Source organism: Chrysochloris asiatica, unplaced genomic scaffold (assembly GCF_000296735.1).
Source record: "Chrysochloris asiatica unplaced genomic scaffold, ChrAsi1.0 scaffold00532, whole genome shotgun sequence".
NCBI lineage: Eukaryota > Metazoa > Chordata > Mammalia > Afrosoricida > Chrysochloridae > Chrysochloris > Chrysochloris asiatica.
Window position 1 is genome coordinate 447,752 of NW_006409050.1, and position 19,069 is coordinate 466,820.

The following is a 19,069-nucleotide window of genomic DNA, read 5'->3' on the forward strand; positions in this document are numbered from 1 at the left end:
AAAAACATAGACAACTACTCACCCTTTGTATAGTCAATTCCTTTAAACCCTGACCTAGTCTTAGCTCACTGACACTTGGTGTGGCTATAGGACCAGCCCTGGACTGTAGTTCAAACCCATAAGCTGCTCCTCAGAAACCCTATAAAGGGTTGCTTTGAGTAGGAACTGACTGGATGCCACATAACAACAACAACAACATTCTTAGCTCCTTAGAAATATAACAAGCAAAGAATTTTATACTGAATGTGTTCAATTAACACATATATACAGTATTTGACACATTTCTCTATGTGTTGACTTTTGTGACTTTAAATTTACAATGGTAGTGTTACATTCATTTAACTTGTTTCTTTTTCTTTTTTTAAGTTTTAGACTTTGTCTTTACTCAAAAGCCCAGTTTCAACCACTGGAGTACCTGACTCAGCTCACAACTAGACAGAGCATCAAATTTCCCAGCCTACTTAATTTGAAAGCCTGCCAAGATAGGTGAAAGACCTTATAAATATGTAAAACAGGAAGTTTAAATTAGAGTCAAGTAAATCTCTAGTGATTGATGTTCTTTTCAAACATTAAAAAAAAAAAAAAAAAACTAATAAAAACCAACACATTTCTAAGACCCCCTTTACCAAAGGTTTCCCCTGAATTCAGAGTTGACAATGTACTTTTAGTGTACTGTATTTATTTTGGATTTTTTTACCACTTCCTGGAGGCCAGGAGGAGGCACAGTGGGAGGATCCAAAAAAACTCAGTACCACAGCCATTTTGTTTGTAAGGCAGAGTGGTAGAATTCTGTCAGCCAGTCAGGGTATTTGAAACACAAATTGTTAAGGGGGAAAAAAAATAAATACATATATAATCTCTCTAGAGATACATATATGTATTTCTTTTTAAATAACCACTAAAATCATCATTTTTACATTTTTTTCCACGTACACGGCAGTCACTATGTTTAGCAAATGATCTTTTTTGTTTTTTCAAGGAATTGTATGTCTCGGGAGCTAAAACAAATCATGACTGTTATCCAAAGATGATTACCTTCTTTAGGCACCTTAACGAGTCAAACGAAAAATATTTTGAATGCAACAGTTTCTAAATAACCTTATCTGTAACCAAATATATTTTTTTGGTTTTTGACTGATAAACAATTTGCTTAAGAAAAGCATTTCTTTTCTGTTAAAACCCACACAGACAAGGAAGGAGAGTGTTCCTGAAGACCTTAAAGGGACATTTTCCCGAGCTCAAAGGCAGTCGTGAGGGCTATTGTTTTGCAGTGTCACTTAATAGCGAGCCTAGACTTTTGTCATTTGGGTGGCTGTGCTTTTAAAAGCCCAGTGTAAAATGGCACACACGCTGCATTTTTTTCCGAGCTGCAGGAGGCGGGGTAGCGGGGGATAGTGCAGGCTGTAGGGACACTGCCTTCCTAACCAATCAGAGCACGCCTGTTTGCCATTGCAAAGTTGTTAACCCCAGAGTCTTCTGGCTGCCGCTGCCTCCTCTGCTTTTAATCTTCTGTGGATATTTCTCCGATTTTTCCCAAACGCCCACAGATCCTGGGGGAAGCCACCCTATTCAGCCACCGATCATGGAAGAAAGTCTTACTTTTTATTTACCAAATATTTCAAAGATGTTTGAAGACCCATATGCTGCAGGCAGGCTGTTGTTTCTAGGGACACAAGTATCCAGCCTATATTGTTACAATGATTTCTCACGAACTGGCTGCTTCTCTCCCCACACTAATGGTAAGTTTGTAGTTTTAAACGTTTATGTCATTAAGTGTTTGAATGAGCCACCGGATAAAGAGGATTTTCATTGTATTTTCTCTAACAAAAACCAATCTTTGTATTTTCTTTAGCTTTGATCTGCACATTCCACCTAATCTTCTCTGGTTAATTTTTACCAAAAGGAAAAATAATTTTTTTTTCCTTTTTTTTTTTTTTTCATTGTTAAAGCTAAATATTTATAATACAAATGATACTTTAATTACTGTGAACTACAGGGCAACTCAGATATTTCAAGATGGACTTGTTTTGTGCCAGCACTGTTGGTAATGCCAAATATGTGCATATTCTCTTTATAAAAATTATGTATTGCCTAATTTGTTCAGAACTAAATTATCAGCAGACAAACTATGAATGTAGTTTGAAAAAAAGAGAAATGCAAAGAAAAGGCCTATTGTGGTTCTCTTGATGGATTACTTAGATACAAACTACAGAAAAGCTGCCCTTGGTATAATGAAGGTGGGGATTGACATAACAGGGTTTATATTAAGTTATGGCTGTTACTAAATAGTGGATCTTTTATTTGCTGATCAGATCTAAACTTGTAATCTACGGTATTATTTCTTTGAAGCTCTTAACTAGATATTCTTTACAGATCTATCTTGATTTTCTCAAAAAGAAGGTACATTTGGGAGACATTTTGTAATTTGGGGCATTTTTCTAATTTTTTTTTTCTTTTTGCACACGGTGGGAGATCTTTTTTGTTTTGCATTGATCTGTGTTGGTGGCGCTGTAGCGCTCTTCAACAATTTATGTCAGTTTCACTAAAAGAAAAAAGGAGGAAAAAAAGAGGTGGGGCAAGGTTTGATCTATTATCTTATCCCTTTATTTCCTCAAAGAAAGTTGAATTTGGTCAGGAGGAATTATTCCATTGTATTACCTAAATGTTTTCTATGAACTGTGAACTATGGAAGAGAGCAGATATGTCGTCACAACCAGTTCAAGGAATATCAGCGACAGGCATGCAGTTTGCAGTTTTGTTTTATCTGATCTCATTTATTATCTATTAATCAGAATTTTTCAATCCTAAGCTTTTGGTTTACTCTCTTCTTCCTTAGTAATATTTCGTGTTTTACTTAGGTTACACGGTCACAAGTGTGATATGTGTCTTTTCAATTTGACAAAATTGTTTTGAGTTTTAGTTCTCTGGATGTTGTAAAAGTTGAATTTCATTTTGATCCTAGGGGTTTCTTAAATAACTATTCTAAGTTTCTTCAGAGAACCTTCTAGTACTTTGACGCACAATAATGCCTACATTATTTATTTTGAAATATTTCAATTGAATTCATGTACACCCTTGTTTTTTAAAAAAGCAAATATTTTGGACTAAAATAATTTTTTAAGAATATGAACACCTCTGTTTCTGACTTTTAAAATATTAGTGTTCACATATTTAAGTGTAGGATTAAATCTTTGTTCTTATTGAGAGTTCTCTAATTAGAGAATAGGGGATTTAGGCCCAAAGCCTACCAAGAACAAAAATATATTAGGGTATGACATAGGTTTCATTAGTCTATGTAAATCATTTAGTTGTTTATAAAAGCAGTAAGTACATCCTTCATATAAAAAGAAAGTGGGAGGAATCAGTAATTGTCCTTAAAAATATACTGCATTGCCAAATAAAACCAGTTGAATTAATATTCTAGACCACCTTTCTATAGGATTTAGTACATTATTTCTTGAGAGAGTGAAATTTTCAAAAGTTGTTAATAAGTGACAGTATTCCCTTTGAAAAATGTAAATGCTCATTTCACTATTTAGCTATTAAATTTGTGAGGCAAACGAACATGTGAAAATGACTAGGAACAGTACTTATGATTTTTGTATCCTTTTATAGGACCCTTTCCTTGAACTAAAAAAAAATGATGTGTTATGTGTATATTTTATTTATATTTTAAACAAAATTTGGTTTAAATTATAAAAATGAGAAAATGTTTACTGTAACATTTCAATGGTTTGTAAAATTTAAATGCTCCCATCAAGACTGGTTTTTGACATTATAGATTATTTACAGAATGAAATACTGCAGGTGTAAATATATTATCTCACCTTCTGGTTTTGATGGCGAGTTTAGTTCTCTGAAGTTAATCTCCAGAAGAATATATACTTTGCAACACGTTTATTGTTAAATTATCCTGTTATTCAGAATGGTGGTATTTTCTGTTTTATTAAATCTGTGAAAACAATAAATATTTATGTGGTATAGTTTCCTTTAAAAAAAAAACAAAACAACAAACTGATGCTATGAAGTCCATATGTAGCTATGCAATGCCCTTTGTTCTCCTACATCATTGACTATTACATCATTGATTATGAAGTGACAATTATAGTTAAACCGTTACTTTTTAAAATCATCTGTAGATATTTGCATTAAAGATATTCTTATATGTGTGACTTACATCACTGTGTAAGTAAGGAGGTTTAAATACATGAAGTAAAAACAAATTGCTATTTTATATTATTCTCCATTTTTAAATCCATCATGTGCTTCATTTTTAGCTCTTGTTTCTTTGGAAGTTAATTCTTTCCTAATTGGTAACATTTTTATAGACATTTAGCTCATGGGTTTGTTGTGATTATGATTAGAATTATGATAATAAATTATGCTGTTTTTCATGGAGAAAGCAAAAATCCTTTGTTTATTAAAGGTAGTATATAGAGAACTAACTCAGTATTCCATGGTAACAGTTGCTAATTCAGGAACAGTTTTTGGTTTTTCTTATTTTAATTTTAAAGTCATTTGACTCAATAATTGCATAGTTATTTCTCTCTTGCACACACCTTATCAGAAATATGAACAAGTAGCACAATTGACTATTACAATGCCACATTTTGATTTCACTCTGCCCATCCCTCTCCTGGAGGGAGGAGTTAATAAGTAAAGAAATGGCCAAAAAACAGGTTGCAGAAAGAAAATACAATGATGCCAAAGACAGAGAATCTGCAAATCAAATTCTAAACAATAAACCTCATAAAAATGAACTTGAAAATATAAATTTTGGTCAGTAGAAATAAATGTAAAATTATATTAAGATCCAACATAATGAACCAATATAATTCCTAATTTTTAAAATTTGTATTCATCCATATTGCTAAATATTGAAGAAATTATCAGGGTAGCCAAATCCATTAGGAAAAAAGAGGTAACAAAAAAAGCAAGATGTTCAGAAATACTAAAATGACCTAACATAAAATGCTGAGAAGATTAGTCAAGACCAATCTAATATACCTTGTAATTAACTTTCTTAAACAGAGGAGGATAGAGAGTTAAATGTATACCTTTTGACAACAATGTCCAATACAGATCTGAAACCATATGTGTTCTAATTCCACCCATTTCTTCTGCATGCGTACTTCTGTGATTTTTGGGGGGCATACCATTTACTTTTCTTAAAGACTATATATAGGATTCCTGGTGTGGTGCTGTAGGATAAGCACTGGACTGCTAACTGTAACATGGGCGGTTCAGACCCACTAGCCACTCCTCAGAAACCCTACACAGGTTGCTGTTGAGTTAGAGCTGACTTGCTGGCACTTAACAACATATACACTATTAGTCTCAGCATGGCTTTGCAAAGGAAGGGAAGGGAAAATAATACACAAAATGGGTGTTTGGGTCATGACTTTGGTGTTTTTCTTTGTAAAAGAATTCTCAAATGGACCACCTAAGGGGAAATTGAAGCAAAGATCATGATTCCTTTATGAAAAAAGATGAAAGGTCTATTTCATACTTCATTTGTTCAACTTGTATTTTTATTTGAGGGGATGTCTGTCGTAGCCCCATACATACATACACTTATTATGCTAAGGCTCTTGAATGTGATCTTGAGAAAGTAGGCAAGGATGCCTGCCCTCATGGTGTTTACACCCCAATACGGTTTAAAGTTCTAAACGATGATTTAAATGTAAACTCTTACATGCACAAGGTTCTCATTTGGTAAAGAAAGTCAAATGATATTTCTGACATAAAAATATTTTAATTAAACCTGTTTATATAGGATTTAAGGTGCTCTGGCAGCATAGTGGTTACGAATCGGGCTGGTTACAAATCACAGTCAGCAACTCAAAACTCCCAGTGGTCCTGCAGGAGAAAGATGAGGCCCTCTGCTCCTGTAAAGATATATACAGCCTCGGAAACCCAATAAAAGGTCATTATGAGTCAGAACCGACTACAGGACACACTACCACCATAGAGGATTTGACAAGGTCTTTCCACTGAAGAAACACGATTTGAACACCAAATAGTCACACACTGGTAGATGAGGGGCCCTCATATTTAAGATATGACTGTCATGGATTCTACACAGATATTTGATTACCTAAAGTATAATTACTATTTCAAAGCAAGAAATAAAACATAAATCTATTTGCTTGAGAAGGGAGACTAAGAAAAACACTCTGGTAATAGTAGTTTTAGGGTATATCTATGTGAGGTCCATTTAAAGTAAACTTAAAAAGAAAAAGCTTCATGAAATAAATGTCAATGTAAATGTAAATTAAGAACAGAGAAGAGAAATAACACTAAACAGCTGAAGGACTATGGTGGTAGTTGGGTAGTTGGGTTACATGTCAACAAGTTGTTTCTGGCTCATAGAAACCCTATATAGGGTTTCCGAGGCTATAAATCTTTATGGGAACAGAAAGGCTAATTTTTCTCCCAAAGAGTAACTGGTAGATTTGAACTAATGACCTTGGTGTTAGCAGCCCAACTTGTAACTCACCAGGGCTCCAAGAAGCCCTATTGTTGTTGTTGTTAACTGCTAAGTCAGTTCCAACCCATAGCGACCCTGTATAGGGTTTCCTAGGAGTGACTGGTGAGCTTGAACTGCCAACCTTGCAGTTCAAACAGCTTTGCAGTCTGGTGCATTAACCCACAGCGCCACACCAGGACTCTTATGAAGGCCTATATTAGAGATTAAATATCAGTTTTTATTTTAAATTTTGCACAATACATTATAATGTCATATATATGTACACATATATAGCAATTTTAAAAAATAAAAACATTTTAATATATAAAGATAGTATAAACATTTGGTAGTGGTGGTGCACTGAGGAGTCAGTTCCAACGCATCATAAACTTATATAGGATTTCTAAGGCTGTAAATCTTTATGGGAGCAGAAAGCTTTCTCCTGTGGAACAGCTGGTAGTTTCAAATTGCTGACCTTTAGGTTAGCAGCCAACTCATAACCACTATGCTACCAGTTGTTGTTGTTGTTGTTATGTGCCGTGGAGTCGGAACCGACCCATAGCGACCGTGTACAGGGTTTCCGAGGGTGTAAATTAGTTAAGTTGTTAAGTGCCATCGAGTCGGTTCCGACCCATAGCGACCCTGTACAGGGTTCCCGAGGGTGTAAATCTTTACGGGAGTAGAAAGCCTCATCTTTCTCCCGCGGAGCGGCTGGTAGTTTCGAACCGCTGACCTTAAGGTTCGCAGCCCGATTCGTAACCACTACGCTACCAGAGCTCTCTGGTTACGAATCGGGCTGCGAACCATAAGGTCAGCGGTTCGAAACTACCAGCCGCTCCGCGGGAGAAAGATGAGGCTTTCTACTCCCGTAAAGATTTACACCCTCGGGAACCCTGTACAGGGTCGCTATGGGTCGGAACCGACTCGATGACAAACAACAACAACAACAACAACAACAAATTAGTTAAGTACATCAGGTATGGAACAGAAAAGTAAGACTGATGGTATTTTTACACAGATGAATTGGAGAAGAAAATAGTTAATCAAAGATTATCTGTACATGGTTTTAAAGGAGACTTGGTGGTGCAGTGGTTAAAGTGCTTCACAATGAACTAAAAGTTTGGTGATTCGAACCCATCAGCTGCTCTGCAGGAGAAAGAATGCTTCCGTAAAGATTTACACCCTGGAAATCCTACAGAGCTGTTCGACCCTGGCCTACAGTGCTGTCTTGAGCTGGAATTGATTCAGTGGCAGTGAGTTTGGCTTTGGGGTTTATATGTGGTTTACGATAACCTCAAGAATAAAATAACCCTTTTTTTTTTCTCATACAGCTTATTTTTCCACGCTACGTAAGTGAAGATACCATTTACTTTACTTTCATACTAACATAGAAACCAACTGATAATGGTAGAAACAATTAGTAAATTTATTATTTCACTTAAATTAGTAATCAAGAAGCAAGCCAGCTCAAGATTTGGTTCAATGGCTCAACAATGTTATTGAGTTTCTTGATAGGGTCCATCATTGTCCACTGCCATAGTGTTAGCACTATCTTTCCTCATAGTCTAAAGATGGCTGCAAGGATCCGAGAAGCACATCTGATGTAAAACAGTGTACAAAAGCAGACAGGAAAAGAGAGCATCTTTTTTCTAAGGAATGAAACCCTCCCTGAGCAGCCCTTCAGTTCAGTACATTGTTCCTTACAGCTCATTGGTAGGTTTATAAAACATTTCTATGCCTAAACCAATCACTGACAAGAAGTTTGAAATTACTTTGACTGGCTTAGCTAAGAAATAATTCTCGGAAGGGGAAGACTTACTGTGTTTCTAGTGCTCAATATAGCCAGCTCTTATTTGCTTTGTCTAAACTTTAACTAGTTTGTATAAACATTTCTGAGTAATGAAACCTTAATATTTACTTTCAAAGAGGCTTGACTGGTCATAGGTGTTATTGTTATTCTGACTCATAGCCGCTCATTTTTCCAAGGAGTGGCTGGTAGGTTTGAACCAGCGACCTTGAGATTAGCAGTCCAGGCTACTAAAAAAATGACGATAGTAATAATAATTAGAGGTTACTATGTGTGGCACTGTGGGTTAATGCGTTGGACTGTGAGATAGATTGGTTTGAACTGCAAGGTCGGTGGTTCAAGCTCAGCAGCTACTCCTTGGAAACCCCATATAGGGTCTACATAAGTCAGAACCAAGTTGACACATTTAACAACAATATTACTGTTACTATGTTCCAACTTCTAGGCTCAATGATACCATAGTATCTCCTTAAATCCTTATAGTAAACTTGTTGTTGTTAAGTGCCGGTGAGTCGGTTCTGACTCATAGCAGGGTTTCCAAGAATGACTGGTGAGTATGGACCGCTGACCTTCTGGTTCAAACCTGCCTTGTGGCTGAGTGCTTACTCTACAGCTCCACACACAGGAAACTTAAGAGAACAATTATTATCCCCATTTTACAAATAAACTGCAGTTTAAAGAGATGTACATACCTAAGATTTGCCCTAGACAACACACTAAATGGAATGCTGGTGTGGTGCTGTAGGATAAGCACTGGACCACAAGGTGGGTTTGAATCGTAAGGTCAGTGGTTCAAACTTAGTAGGTGCTCTTTGGAAACCCTATACTGGGTCGCTATGAATCAGAACTAATTCAGTAGCACTGTATCAACATACACTAGTTGGACCTCTGGTAGCACAACGGGTTACGAGTTGTGTTGTTAACCACAAGATCAGTAGTTGGAATTTACCAGTTGCTCCTTAGGAAAAAGATAAGGCTTTCTGCTCCTATAAAAAGTTACAGCCTCGGAAACCCTATACAAAGTCACTATGAGCCAGAACTGACACCACGCCACATAATCACCACCAAGGTACACTAGTTAGTAAAAAGGCTGGAATTTGAACCTGGGCAGACTGAAGTCAGAGCCAATGTATTTAACTACTCTTCATAGCGTAGTGGTTACGAATTGGACTGCTAATCTCAAGGTCAGCAGTTGGAAACTACCAGCTGTTCCGCGGGAGAAAGATGAGGCTTTCTGCCCCCATAAAGATTTACAGCCTTGGGAACCCTGTACAGGGTCACTATGAGTCGGAACCAACGCCACGGCACATAACAATGACAACAACAATACTGCCACATTAGATATGTGTACATTTGTATTATATCAAATTTACAAATTGTAACATATTTTTAAATACAACAGTATGGTAATACTAGAGTTCAAAGATGGCCTAAATGGTTAAACCCTTGACTTGTTGTTGTTGTTGTTGTTATGTGCTGTCGAGTCGGTTCCGACCCATAGCGACCCTGCACAGGGTTTCCAAGGGTGTAAATCTTTACGGGAGTAGAATGCCTCATCTTTCTCCCGCGGAGCAGCTGGTAGTTTCGAACCGCTGACCTTAAGGTTCGCAGCCCGATTCGTAACCACTACGCTACTGTTCTCAATTTATCCTTTTGTGAATCTAGTAATGTCTTCATAAAATAGTTCATTGTCCTCCTACTTAATCAATTGAATGTATCCGAATTTTTTGTATGTTTGATTTGCTTAAGGTATACTTGCACTGAAGGAACCCTAGTAGTGTATTAGGTTATGAGTTGGACTGCTAACCAGCAGGTCAGCAGTTCGAATCCACGAGTCACTCCTCAGGAGAAAGATGACACTTTCTGCTCCCATAAAGATTTACAGCTTCAGATATTATAGAATGAATACAGAATTATTATGAGTCAGAACCACCTCTACAGTACACAGCCACCACCATCACCACACCTGCACTACATCTTAGTTCTTCAGAAACATGTCATGAAATTCTTTCAGAAGCTGAGTTTTGTAGGAAATAAAAAAGTTCAAAGACTAGAAATTAAGTAAGGCCTTGTTGAAGCTGATACATTCATAAGGTCCAAATAGCATATCGCGTTCTATTTCACAATTCAGTCTTTATCAGGTTTGGAATATATGCAAGTTTTTCCCTCTGGAACATCTCATGAGAGGCCCACAATACTCTTATCTAGATCAGTGGATCTCAAACTTTAGTGTGCACCAGAATCACCTGGGAGGTTAATGAAAACATGGGGTACTGGGGTCCACTGATAGTTTCTGGTTCAGTAGGTATTGGGTCATTGTTGTTATTATTTGCCATCAAGTAGGTTCCAACTCATAGTGACCCTGCTGACCAATTGGTTACCAGTTCAGTGCTTATCCTACAGCACAACAGCGGGGCTCGTAGGTCTACGGGTGGGGTGGGGTGGTGGTTATTAAGTGCAGTAGAGGTGGTTTTAGTTCATAGTAACCCTGAATAGAGTTTCCGAGGAGTAGCTGATGGGAGTGAATGAACCACACTGACCTTGAGGTAGCTTATCCTGTAGCCCTACACGAGGACTCCAGATCTGGGGCTGTTGGTAGTTAGTAGTTGTGTGCCATGGAAACGGTTTCAACTCATAGCAACCCCATATAGGTTTTCTAAATCTCTATGGAAACAGAAAGCCTCATCTTTCTCCCCTGGAGAGACAGGTAGATTGAAACTGCTGACCTCTCAGCCAACAGCCCAACTTGTAACCCACTACACTACCAGATCTCCTTAGGTCTGAAGTAGAGTCTGAGTATTTGGACTTTCAACAAGTTCCCAGACGAAGCTGCTGCTATTAATCCAGGGACCGTGGCTTAAAAACCTCTACTTCAGAGATTTAGATGTACCTGAATAATTAACAGTATGAAGTATGGATCACAAACTGCCAAAGGCTGCCATTTAATATTTGGTAAATATGTAAATAAATGTTGTTAAGTGCCACAAAGTGAGTTCCAACTCATAGCCGCCCAGTGTTGAGTTTCCTAGGAGTGGCTGGTTGGTGGATTTGAACCACTGACCTCGTTGTTAGCAGTTCACTGCTTAGTCTATAGCATCATACCTGGACTCCATATAAATACACTGCTGCTGTTGTTAAGCGCTATCAGGCCGGTTATGACTCACGGTGACCTGTATAGAGTTTCTAAGGCCTTTTCATCTTTGCAGGAGCAGGAAGCATCTTTCTCCCTCAGAGTGGCTGGTGGGCTCCAACCGACAACTTTGTGGATCACAGTGCAGTGCTAACATGGAGTCACCATGCTTCCCATATAGATAAATAGAGTGTGATATTAAATAGAGTGGTCAGGGTGTTGTTGCTGGGCGCCTTCAAGTCCACTCTAACTCATAGAAACCCCAGATGGTAGAAGAACTGCCCCCACAGGATCTTCTTGGCTGTACTCTACAATCAGCTCTGGTAGCATAGTGGTTACAAATCGGGCTGCGAACCGCAAGGTCAGTAGTTCAAAACTATCAGCTGTTCCAAGAGAGAAAGATGAGGCTTTCTGCTCCCATAAAGATTTACAGCCTCGGAAACCCTGTTCAAGGTTGCTGTGGGTCAGAGCTGACGCGAGGGCACTTAACAACAACAACAACAACACTCTACAATCCTGGTGTGTAACCTGTAATCCTGTGTAGCACTGTGGGCTAATGCACTGGACTGCAAAGTCGGTTTGAACTGCAAGGTCGGTGGTTCAAGCTCACCAGCTGCTCCTTGGAAACCCTATACACAGTTGCTATGTGTTGGAACTGACTCAATGGCACTTAGAATAACAAGTCTTTATACAAGTGGATCACCAGATCTTTCGTCCACAGAGTATTGATCTGACAACCTTTCAGTTAGCTGCTGGGGGCTTAACTATTGAGCCACCAGATTTCTTGGTGGTCAGAGCTGTTGGGAAGTACTGTCAACTTGGTTCTGGCTCATAGCGACCCTGTATAGGGTTTGGAAGGCTTTTAACCCTTTGTGGGAGCAGAAAGCCTCACCTTTTTCCCTCAGAGCAGCTGCTGGGCTCGAACTGCTGATTGTGGTTCACAGTTCAGTGCTTAGGAGTCACCTTGCTCGCTGGTGGTCAGGATAGCCTCATGGAAAAGGTGAGAGTTGAGCAAAGACTTGAAAGAAAACTGTTCTTATGCCTAGCATTCAGATCATATTTTGAATTTATTTGCCAGCAATTCATATATGTATGTATTTTCAGCTTTGAGGGAAAGAAAAAAATAGCAATCATAATTTACAAATTATTTTTTAAAACAGAAGAAACAGTAGAACTCAGTTTTTGCTCACTAATAAATGACAACTGAAAAATGCCTGTCTGTGTGGCATTTGCAGGTTTTCTCAAGATTCCATCCCACCAACTCCTAATGCGTCACATTCACTTCCAGGCCATAGCTTCAGTGAAACTGAGACAGGGAGGCTGCCATGCCAGTGAGCTATATTTAGATCTTAACTCAGGCACAATCCACCAGAAACTCTCCACCCTCCAATACAGAGGTCACAGACTCCAGTTTGAGTAACACTGTAATATGCCAAGAAGCAAAGAGGACCTTTTCCAAGGGTTTAATGTCTTTGCTGCTCCATGTCTAAGCATTGACACTTAAAGATTTCATTCTGAAGGCCTTTGCTCATTTTTCATTAAAGTATAAAGTCCAAGAAACAAGCTACTGACATTAAAGGGAAAAAAATTCCGCAAATTATATGTCCCAACCATCCCAAGAAGCCATCATAAACCTCAAACTTCCCTTCTTATCATTAAGAGTCTAGTCAAGAAGGTGGTATGAGGAACCCTGGAGAATTTAGTTCTACAGCTTTGAAGGTGAGGTCAAGTATCAAAAAGAGTCATTCAGGAACTATTTAGTAATAGACTCAGATCAATGAGTCTTGAACTTGTCAGAACTGTGCTATAAAATATATAATCACTAGCCTCACGTGCATAGTGGTTACGAATCGGGCTGTGAACCGCAAGGTCAGCAGTTCGAAACTACCAGCGGTTCCGTGGGAGAAAGATGAGGCTTTCTGCTCCTGTAAAGATTTACAGCCTCGGAAACCCTGTACGGGGTTGCTGTGAGTCGGAACCGACTCCATGGCACATAACAACAACAACAAAGCCTCACGTGACCACATGATTTAAATTTGGTGTAACTGAAATTAAAAATTAAATCCCTGAGTCACACTAGCCACATTTCAAGTGCTTCTTAGCCACAGATGGCTAATGGCTACCATACTGGACCCTACAGATTAATGGAACATTTCATCATTACAGAAGGTTCAAATTGAGCAGTGCTGGTCTATTAGCCCTCCAGACCAGGGTAGGATGAGACTTGTACCAGTGATTCTCAACTCTGCTTGTACTTAAGAGTCCACCATAAACTTTAAAAAATGGAAAATATATGTCTGATATAAGAGATTCTGATTTAATTGTCCTGGGATGGCATAAGTATTTTCCAAAAGCTGCCCACAGAATTCTTACATGCGGGTAGGATTGAGAATTGCTGTTATACAAGCAGTTTAAAGGAGCTTCAAGAAGCCACTAAACCAGCATTTTGAGAGGGTCAGAAGTCTAGAGCTGGTATCTGTCATCGTCATCTTTTAAAAGTTAATAATCCTTCTCCTAGGAAGTGAGGGAGGTCTAAACATAAAAATAACTGGGCAGTTCAGCCAGGTCTGGGTGAACACTATCTTACAAACACCAACTTTTGCTGGAAGAAAAGCCACTCTATGGTGCCACCTCTTCAGTTATGTTTTCTGATGTCTTCAAGAATGAGTTGTGTGCACTGAAAGACTACTCAAATTTGTTTTTTAATAAAAAATGTTTTATTAAAGTCACATATCAAAAACAATTTTATAAGATTCATAAATCTTGGCATATTTCTAAATCTCACAACTTTGAGAAATCATGGTCCGTTAAATAATACTTGATCTAAAAATTCAAATAAAATAATACTGATCTCATTTGTAACCTTAATTAATGTAACATCTCACACGATTGGTGGTTCAATCTCATCAGTTGCTCCTAAGAAACCCTATACATGATCTCTGAGTTGGAACCTATTTGGTGGCACTTAACAAGAAGAATATTTTTAAATGATTTATAAATTTACTACCTACCATTTCCTTCTTTTGTAGTTAGAACATATGTGTTGTTGTTGTTAAATCTGATAAATGCAACTCTAAATATGGTGATTCTTAAGTTCTCCTTAATTAGTCTTTCAATACTAACATATAAACTTAGCATGAGTTCTACTTAAAATCCTAAGTCTAATAGACTGACTTCTCACTCCATTTTTGCTCCCATAATGATATACAGCCTTGGAAACCCTAGATAGAGTTGCTATGAGTCAGAATCGACTCCACGGCACACCACCACCATTACCGATGTTCAAGCAATGCTTAACAGTATAATATATGCTCAGATTGATTAACAGTACATTTTTTTAAGTTTCTGTGTTTATTTTAAATCTTTCTTGAGTTAAAAGATGCTGATCTGTTACGAAAACAGTTATGCCCTATAAATAATTTTGGGTGTTGTCTTCTCAAGTGAATTTTTTGATCTTCCATCTCTGTTGAGATTTTTAATGAACAAGCAGAGTTTGGGTTGGAACACAACAGGATCCTTGTGTGGGATGCTGAGTCTTATTTTAATCACTGTATTAAAAAAAAAAATTTTTTTTTAAGATATTCACAAGGCCTACTTCCTGGTATGGTACTGTAGGATAAGCACTGGACCAAAAGGTCAGTTTGAACTGCAAGGTCGGTGGTTCAAACTCACCAGCTGTTTCTCAGAAACCCTACACTTTCAGTTGGAACCAACACGACAACACTGAATAAAAACAAACGTCTTTTGAAGGAGCCCTGATAGCACCAAGTGCTTCTGTTAGAGCAAGATGTGGTCGTCTGTTTCCGGAAAGATTACCCTACTCTGTCGTATAGGATCGCTGTGAGTCACAAATGACTTGAAGGCAACAGGGTATTTGTGTCTTAGGTTTGTTTTTTTCACTTCCCTTAGATATGGATCATTTCTTTACCTATTTTTAAATCAGGTTAAAACTTATAATGTTCTCCCAAATAGCTACATCAGTTGACTCTTAATATTTAGACTTTGCATTTTAAAAATCTTTGAGTATATCATTTGTTTCTAAATCTAGAGACCTTGGAACTGGGCAGGATCCCACATTCTTTTACATTATTTCTGACAGGATGATGATGAACCAAATATTAAAAAACCTGACTGAATGCTGCATCTTTATCCTGGCTTTTTCTGATCATCTAAGCATAATTTCCAAGATTACTCTATTAATAAGAGTTTTTAATTTAAGGATAGCTAGCCAGAGACCTAACGATACACATTTTTACTGAAGACATTGGGAGAACACTTCAAGTACACAAGCTTTGACTAATGTGTTTTCAAAGTTGCCTTTTCTTACCTTAATAACCATGAGCCAATTACTTAACTGCCTAGATCTTCACTTTCCTTTTCTATCATTACATACCTCATCTTACTATTGTTATTATTAAGTGCCGTCAAGTCGATTCCAACCCATTGCAACCCTGTATAGGGTTTCCAAGGAGCAGCTGATGAGCTTGAACCGCTGACCTTGCAGTTCAAACGGCTTTGCAGTCTGACGCGTTAACCCACAGCGCCACAGTATTTATTAGTTGTTGTGAGACTACAGTGAATTAATGCTTCTAGAACAGTGCCTAGAATAGTAACTGGCATGTTCTAGGCACTCAATACGTGTCCTAAATTCAGTTTTCCAAAGATAAGTCTGCTTCAGAGATCAAAGTGGACCTTACACAGTGTTACAGAATTAAAAACATCAATCCATTTAGGTGGGTTGATATTTTACTATTACAGAATTAGATCAACCTTAGCTAGATCATTATCCTTTCCCACACTACTAAAAGCCAGCGATTCAGATAGCCTTCCCAAGAGTTAAGGTATTATTGTCTTCTGCTGTTTACTCATAAAATAAATCTTTATTATCTACTAGATTAAAATGGAGTCCTGGTGTGGCCCTGTAGGATAAGTACTGGATGACAAGGTCAGTTTGAACTGGTAGGTCAGCGCTTCAGGCTTACCTGTCACTCCTTGGAAATCCTATTGTTGTTGTTGTTGTTAAGTACCCTGGAGTCGGTTCCGACTCATAGTGACCCTGTACAGGGTTTCCAAAGCTGTAAATCTTTACGGGGGCAGAAAGCCTCATCTTTCTCCCGCAGAACAGCTGGTAGTTTCGAACTGCCGACCTTGAGGTTAGCAGCCTAATTCGTAACCACTACGCACAGGGCCATTATGAATTGGAACAGACTTGCGGGCACTTTAAAAACAACTACATTAAAACAAAAGTAAACCCCTCAGAGTTCTGAGCCTTTTTTAAAAAGCCAGTGCCATTAAGTCTATTTTTACTCATAGTGATCACATAGGACAGAGTAGAACTGCTTCTTAGGGTTTCTGAGACATACAAACCTTTATGGGAGCAGACAGCCTCATCTTTCTCCCATGGTAGTGTATTTGAACCACCAACCTTGTGATTGCCCAAATGCTTAACCTAGGCTCCTGAGCACCTTTAAAGGTAAATATGGTCCTTTAAGGAGCTTTGGCAGCATAGTGGTTATGAGCTGAGCTGCTAATCTCAAGGTCAGCAGTTCGAAACAACCAGTTTTTCCTTGGGAGAAACATGAGACTTTCTGCTCCCATAAAGATTTAAAATCCTAAACCAGCCTCAAAAACCCTGTACAGGGTTGCTATGAGTCGGAACCTACTCCACGGTACATAACCACCACCACCACCAAGGGTCCTTTAACTCAAGGAGCTAACAGCTTTGTTTTTGTTTTTTTGTTTAGTATTTTTTTAATGCCTAGACAGTACTATTGTGGTAATTATTTTAATGTATTATATAGGAATTCCTTGACATTTCCCAGTGAGCATATCAGACCATTCAAAGAGCTTTAATACTATTATTTAAGGAGCTCTGGTAGCGTAGTGGTTACGAATCAGGCTGCAAACCACAAGGTCAGCAGTTTGAAACTACCAGCTGTTCTGCGGGAGAAAGATGAGGCTTTCTGCTCCTGTAAAGATTTACAGCCTCGGAAAGCCATACAGGGTGACTCTGAGTCAGAACTGACTCCACGGCACATAACAACAACAACAACAATAATACTATATTTAATTATTTTGGTTATTTCTGCTTTCGCCTGTATTTTGAAGTTTGCATCTTTCATTTCATAGTAATTTAATAGTTTTAATGAAGTATTTGTCAGCTACACGGTTTCCTCACATTATATTTGACAACACTTAAGGTAAAGCCTCTTCCTCCAAGCATCCAGTGAGACCCTTCTGTTTTAAGTATCAAGTGTTGCTAATTAACTCCTAATGAATAGAGAGCGCAAAACTGTTTTGATCACTCATTGGAGATAATCTGTGAAAGAACTATCTTCCAGGACTTTATTTTGTCTTCCACGCATCTGAAGGCCTTTCTGTATTCTGTATGTGTATACTCAAGTAATATTAAAGGCGAGCTCTGGTAGCGTAGTGGTTACGAATCGGGCTGCGAACCTTAAGGTCAGCGGTTCGAAACTACCAGCCGCTCCGCGGGAGAAAGATGAGGCTTTCTACTCCCGTAAAGATTTACACCCTCGGAAACCCTATACAGGGTCGCTATGGGTCGGAACCGACTCGACGGCACTTAACAACAACAACAACCCTCAAGGTCAGCAGTTTGAAACTATCAGCTGTTCTGCGGGAGAAAGAGAGGCATTCTGCTCCCGTAAAGATTTATAGCCTCGGACACCCTGTATAGGGTCGCTATGAGTCGGAATCGACTCCACGGCACATAACCACCACCATGTATAGAAAACACATACCTATTTTAAAATCAATGATCTTTTCTTAGCACTTTACATTTTTTAAAAAGTATGCACCCCCGTTTTTTTCTTCTAACTATAGCTGTTGTGGCACTGCAGGATAATGCACTGAACTTTGAACTGCAAGATCGGCAGTTCAAACTCACCCCTCACTATGAGTCGGAATCTACTCGAAGGCACTTAACAACATAGGACCCGTGGTGGTGCTGTAGAATCAGCATTGGGTTGTTAACCCAAAAGTCGGTGATTCAAACCCACCAGCTACTATGAGAGAAAGATAAGGCTGTCTGCTCTCATAAAGATAGTCTAGGAAATCCTATATAGGCTTGGTTTGAGTTGGAATTGACTGGAAGACAGTGGTTTGGTTTTATAAGATTAAAGGATTAAAGAAAGAAAAAGGAAATAGAAGCACTTGGGAGTTGGACTTAACTTTATGGAGAATATAGCTTTTGTGAACAGAGTCTTGAAGAATAGTTAGATTTTCCACATACGTAGAAACTGAGAGAAGAGGAAAGCAGCAATGAACACAGGCAAAAACGGAGAGAAAATACATGGTATTTGGACACATGAGCTGTAAGTTAGCTCTGAGGTGAGGGTAGAAAGTAGTATAGGTAGGTACATTATGGTAGCACGGAACCCGAACAGACCACTACAAGGAGGGTTTGGAATCTCAAGCTTAGGAACCCAGAAGGCACTCATTATCCACAGCACAGAAGTTTAAGTGGTCCTGTTGACCGGCCAGGAATTGGTGATGGCGTAAGTAGAAGGCAATTACCTGTCTCTTATATTAACCTGCTTATCCAGTAACCTCTGAAAGACCCAAAGGTATGGGCTTCTGACTAGGTTAAGTTTTTATGAGGAGAATAAAGGGAAGTAAGAAAAACTGAAAGCTGGGGAGA

At 38.4% G+C, this 19,069-nt stretch overlaps 1 protein-coding gene across 1 annotated transcript in view; it reads left to right on the forward strand.

Moving 5' to 3' along the window:
- The first annotated feature begins 1,430 nt into the window (after positions 1-1,430).
- The window catches only part of EPC1 (enhancer of polycomb homolog 1 (Drosophila)), a 134,286-nt gene continuing 116,647 nt past the window's right edge, over positions 1,431-19,069 (forward strand). Inside the window, exon 1 of the mRNA XM_006877589.1 lies at positions 1,431-1,739. Within this exon, the coding sequence (XP_006877651.1) occupies positions 1,698-1,739 (42 nt within the window). The 5' untranslated portion in view covers positions 1,431-1,697. The remainder of the gene's footprint in view (positions 1,740-19,069) is intronic.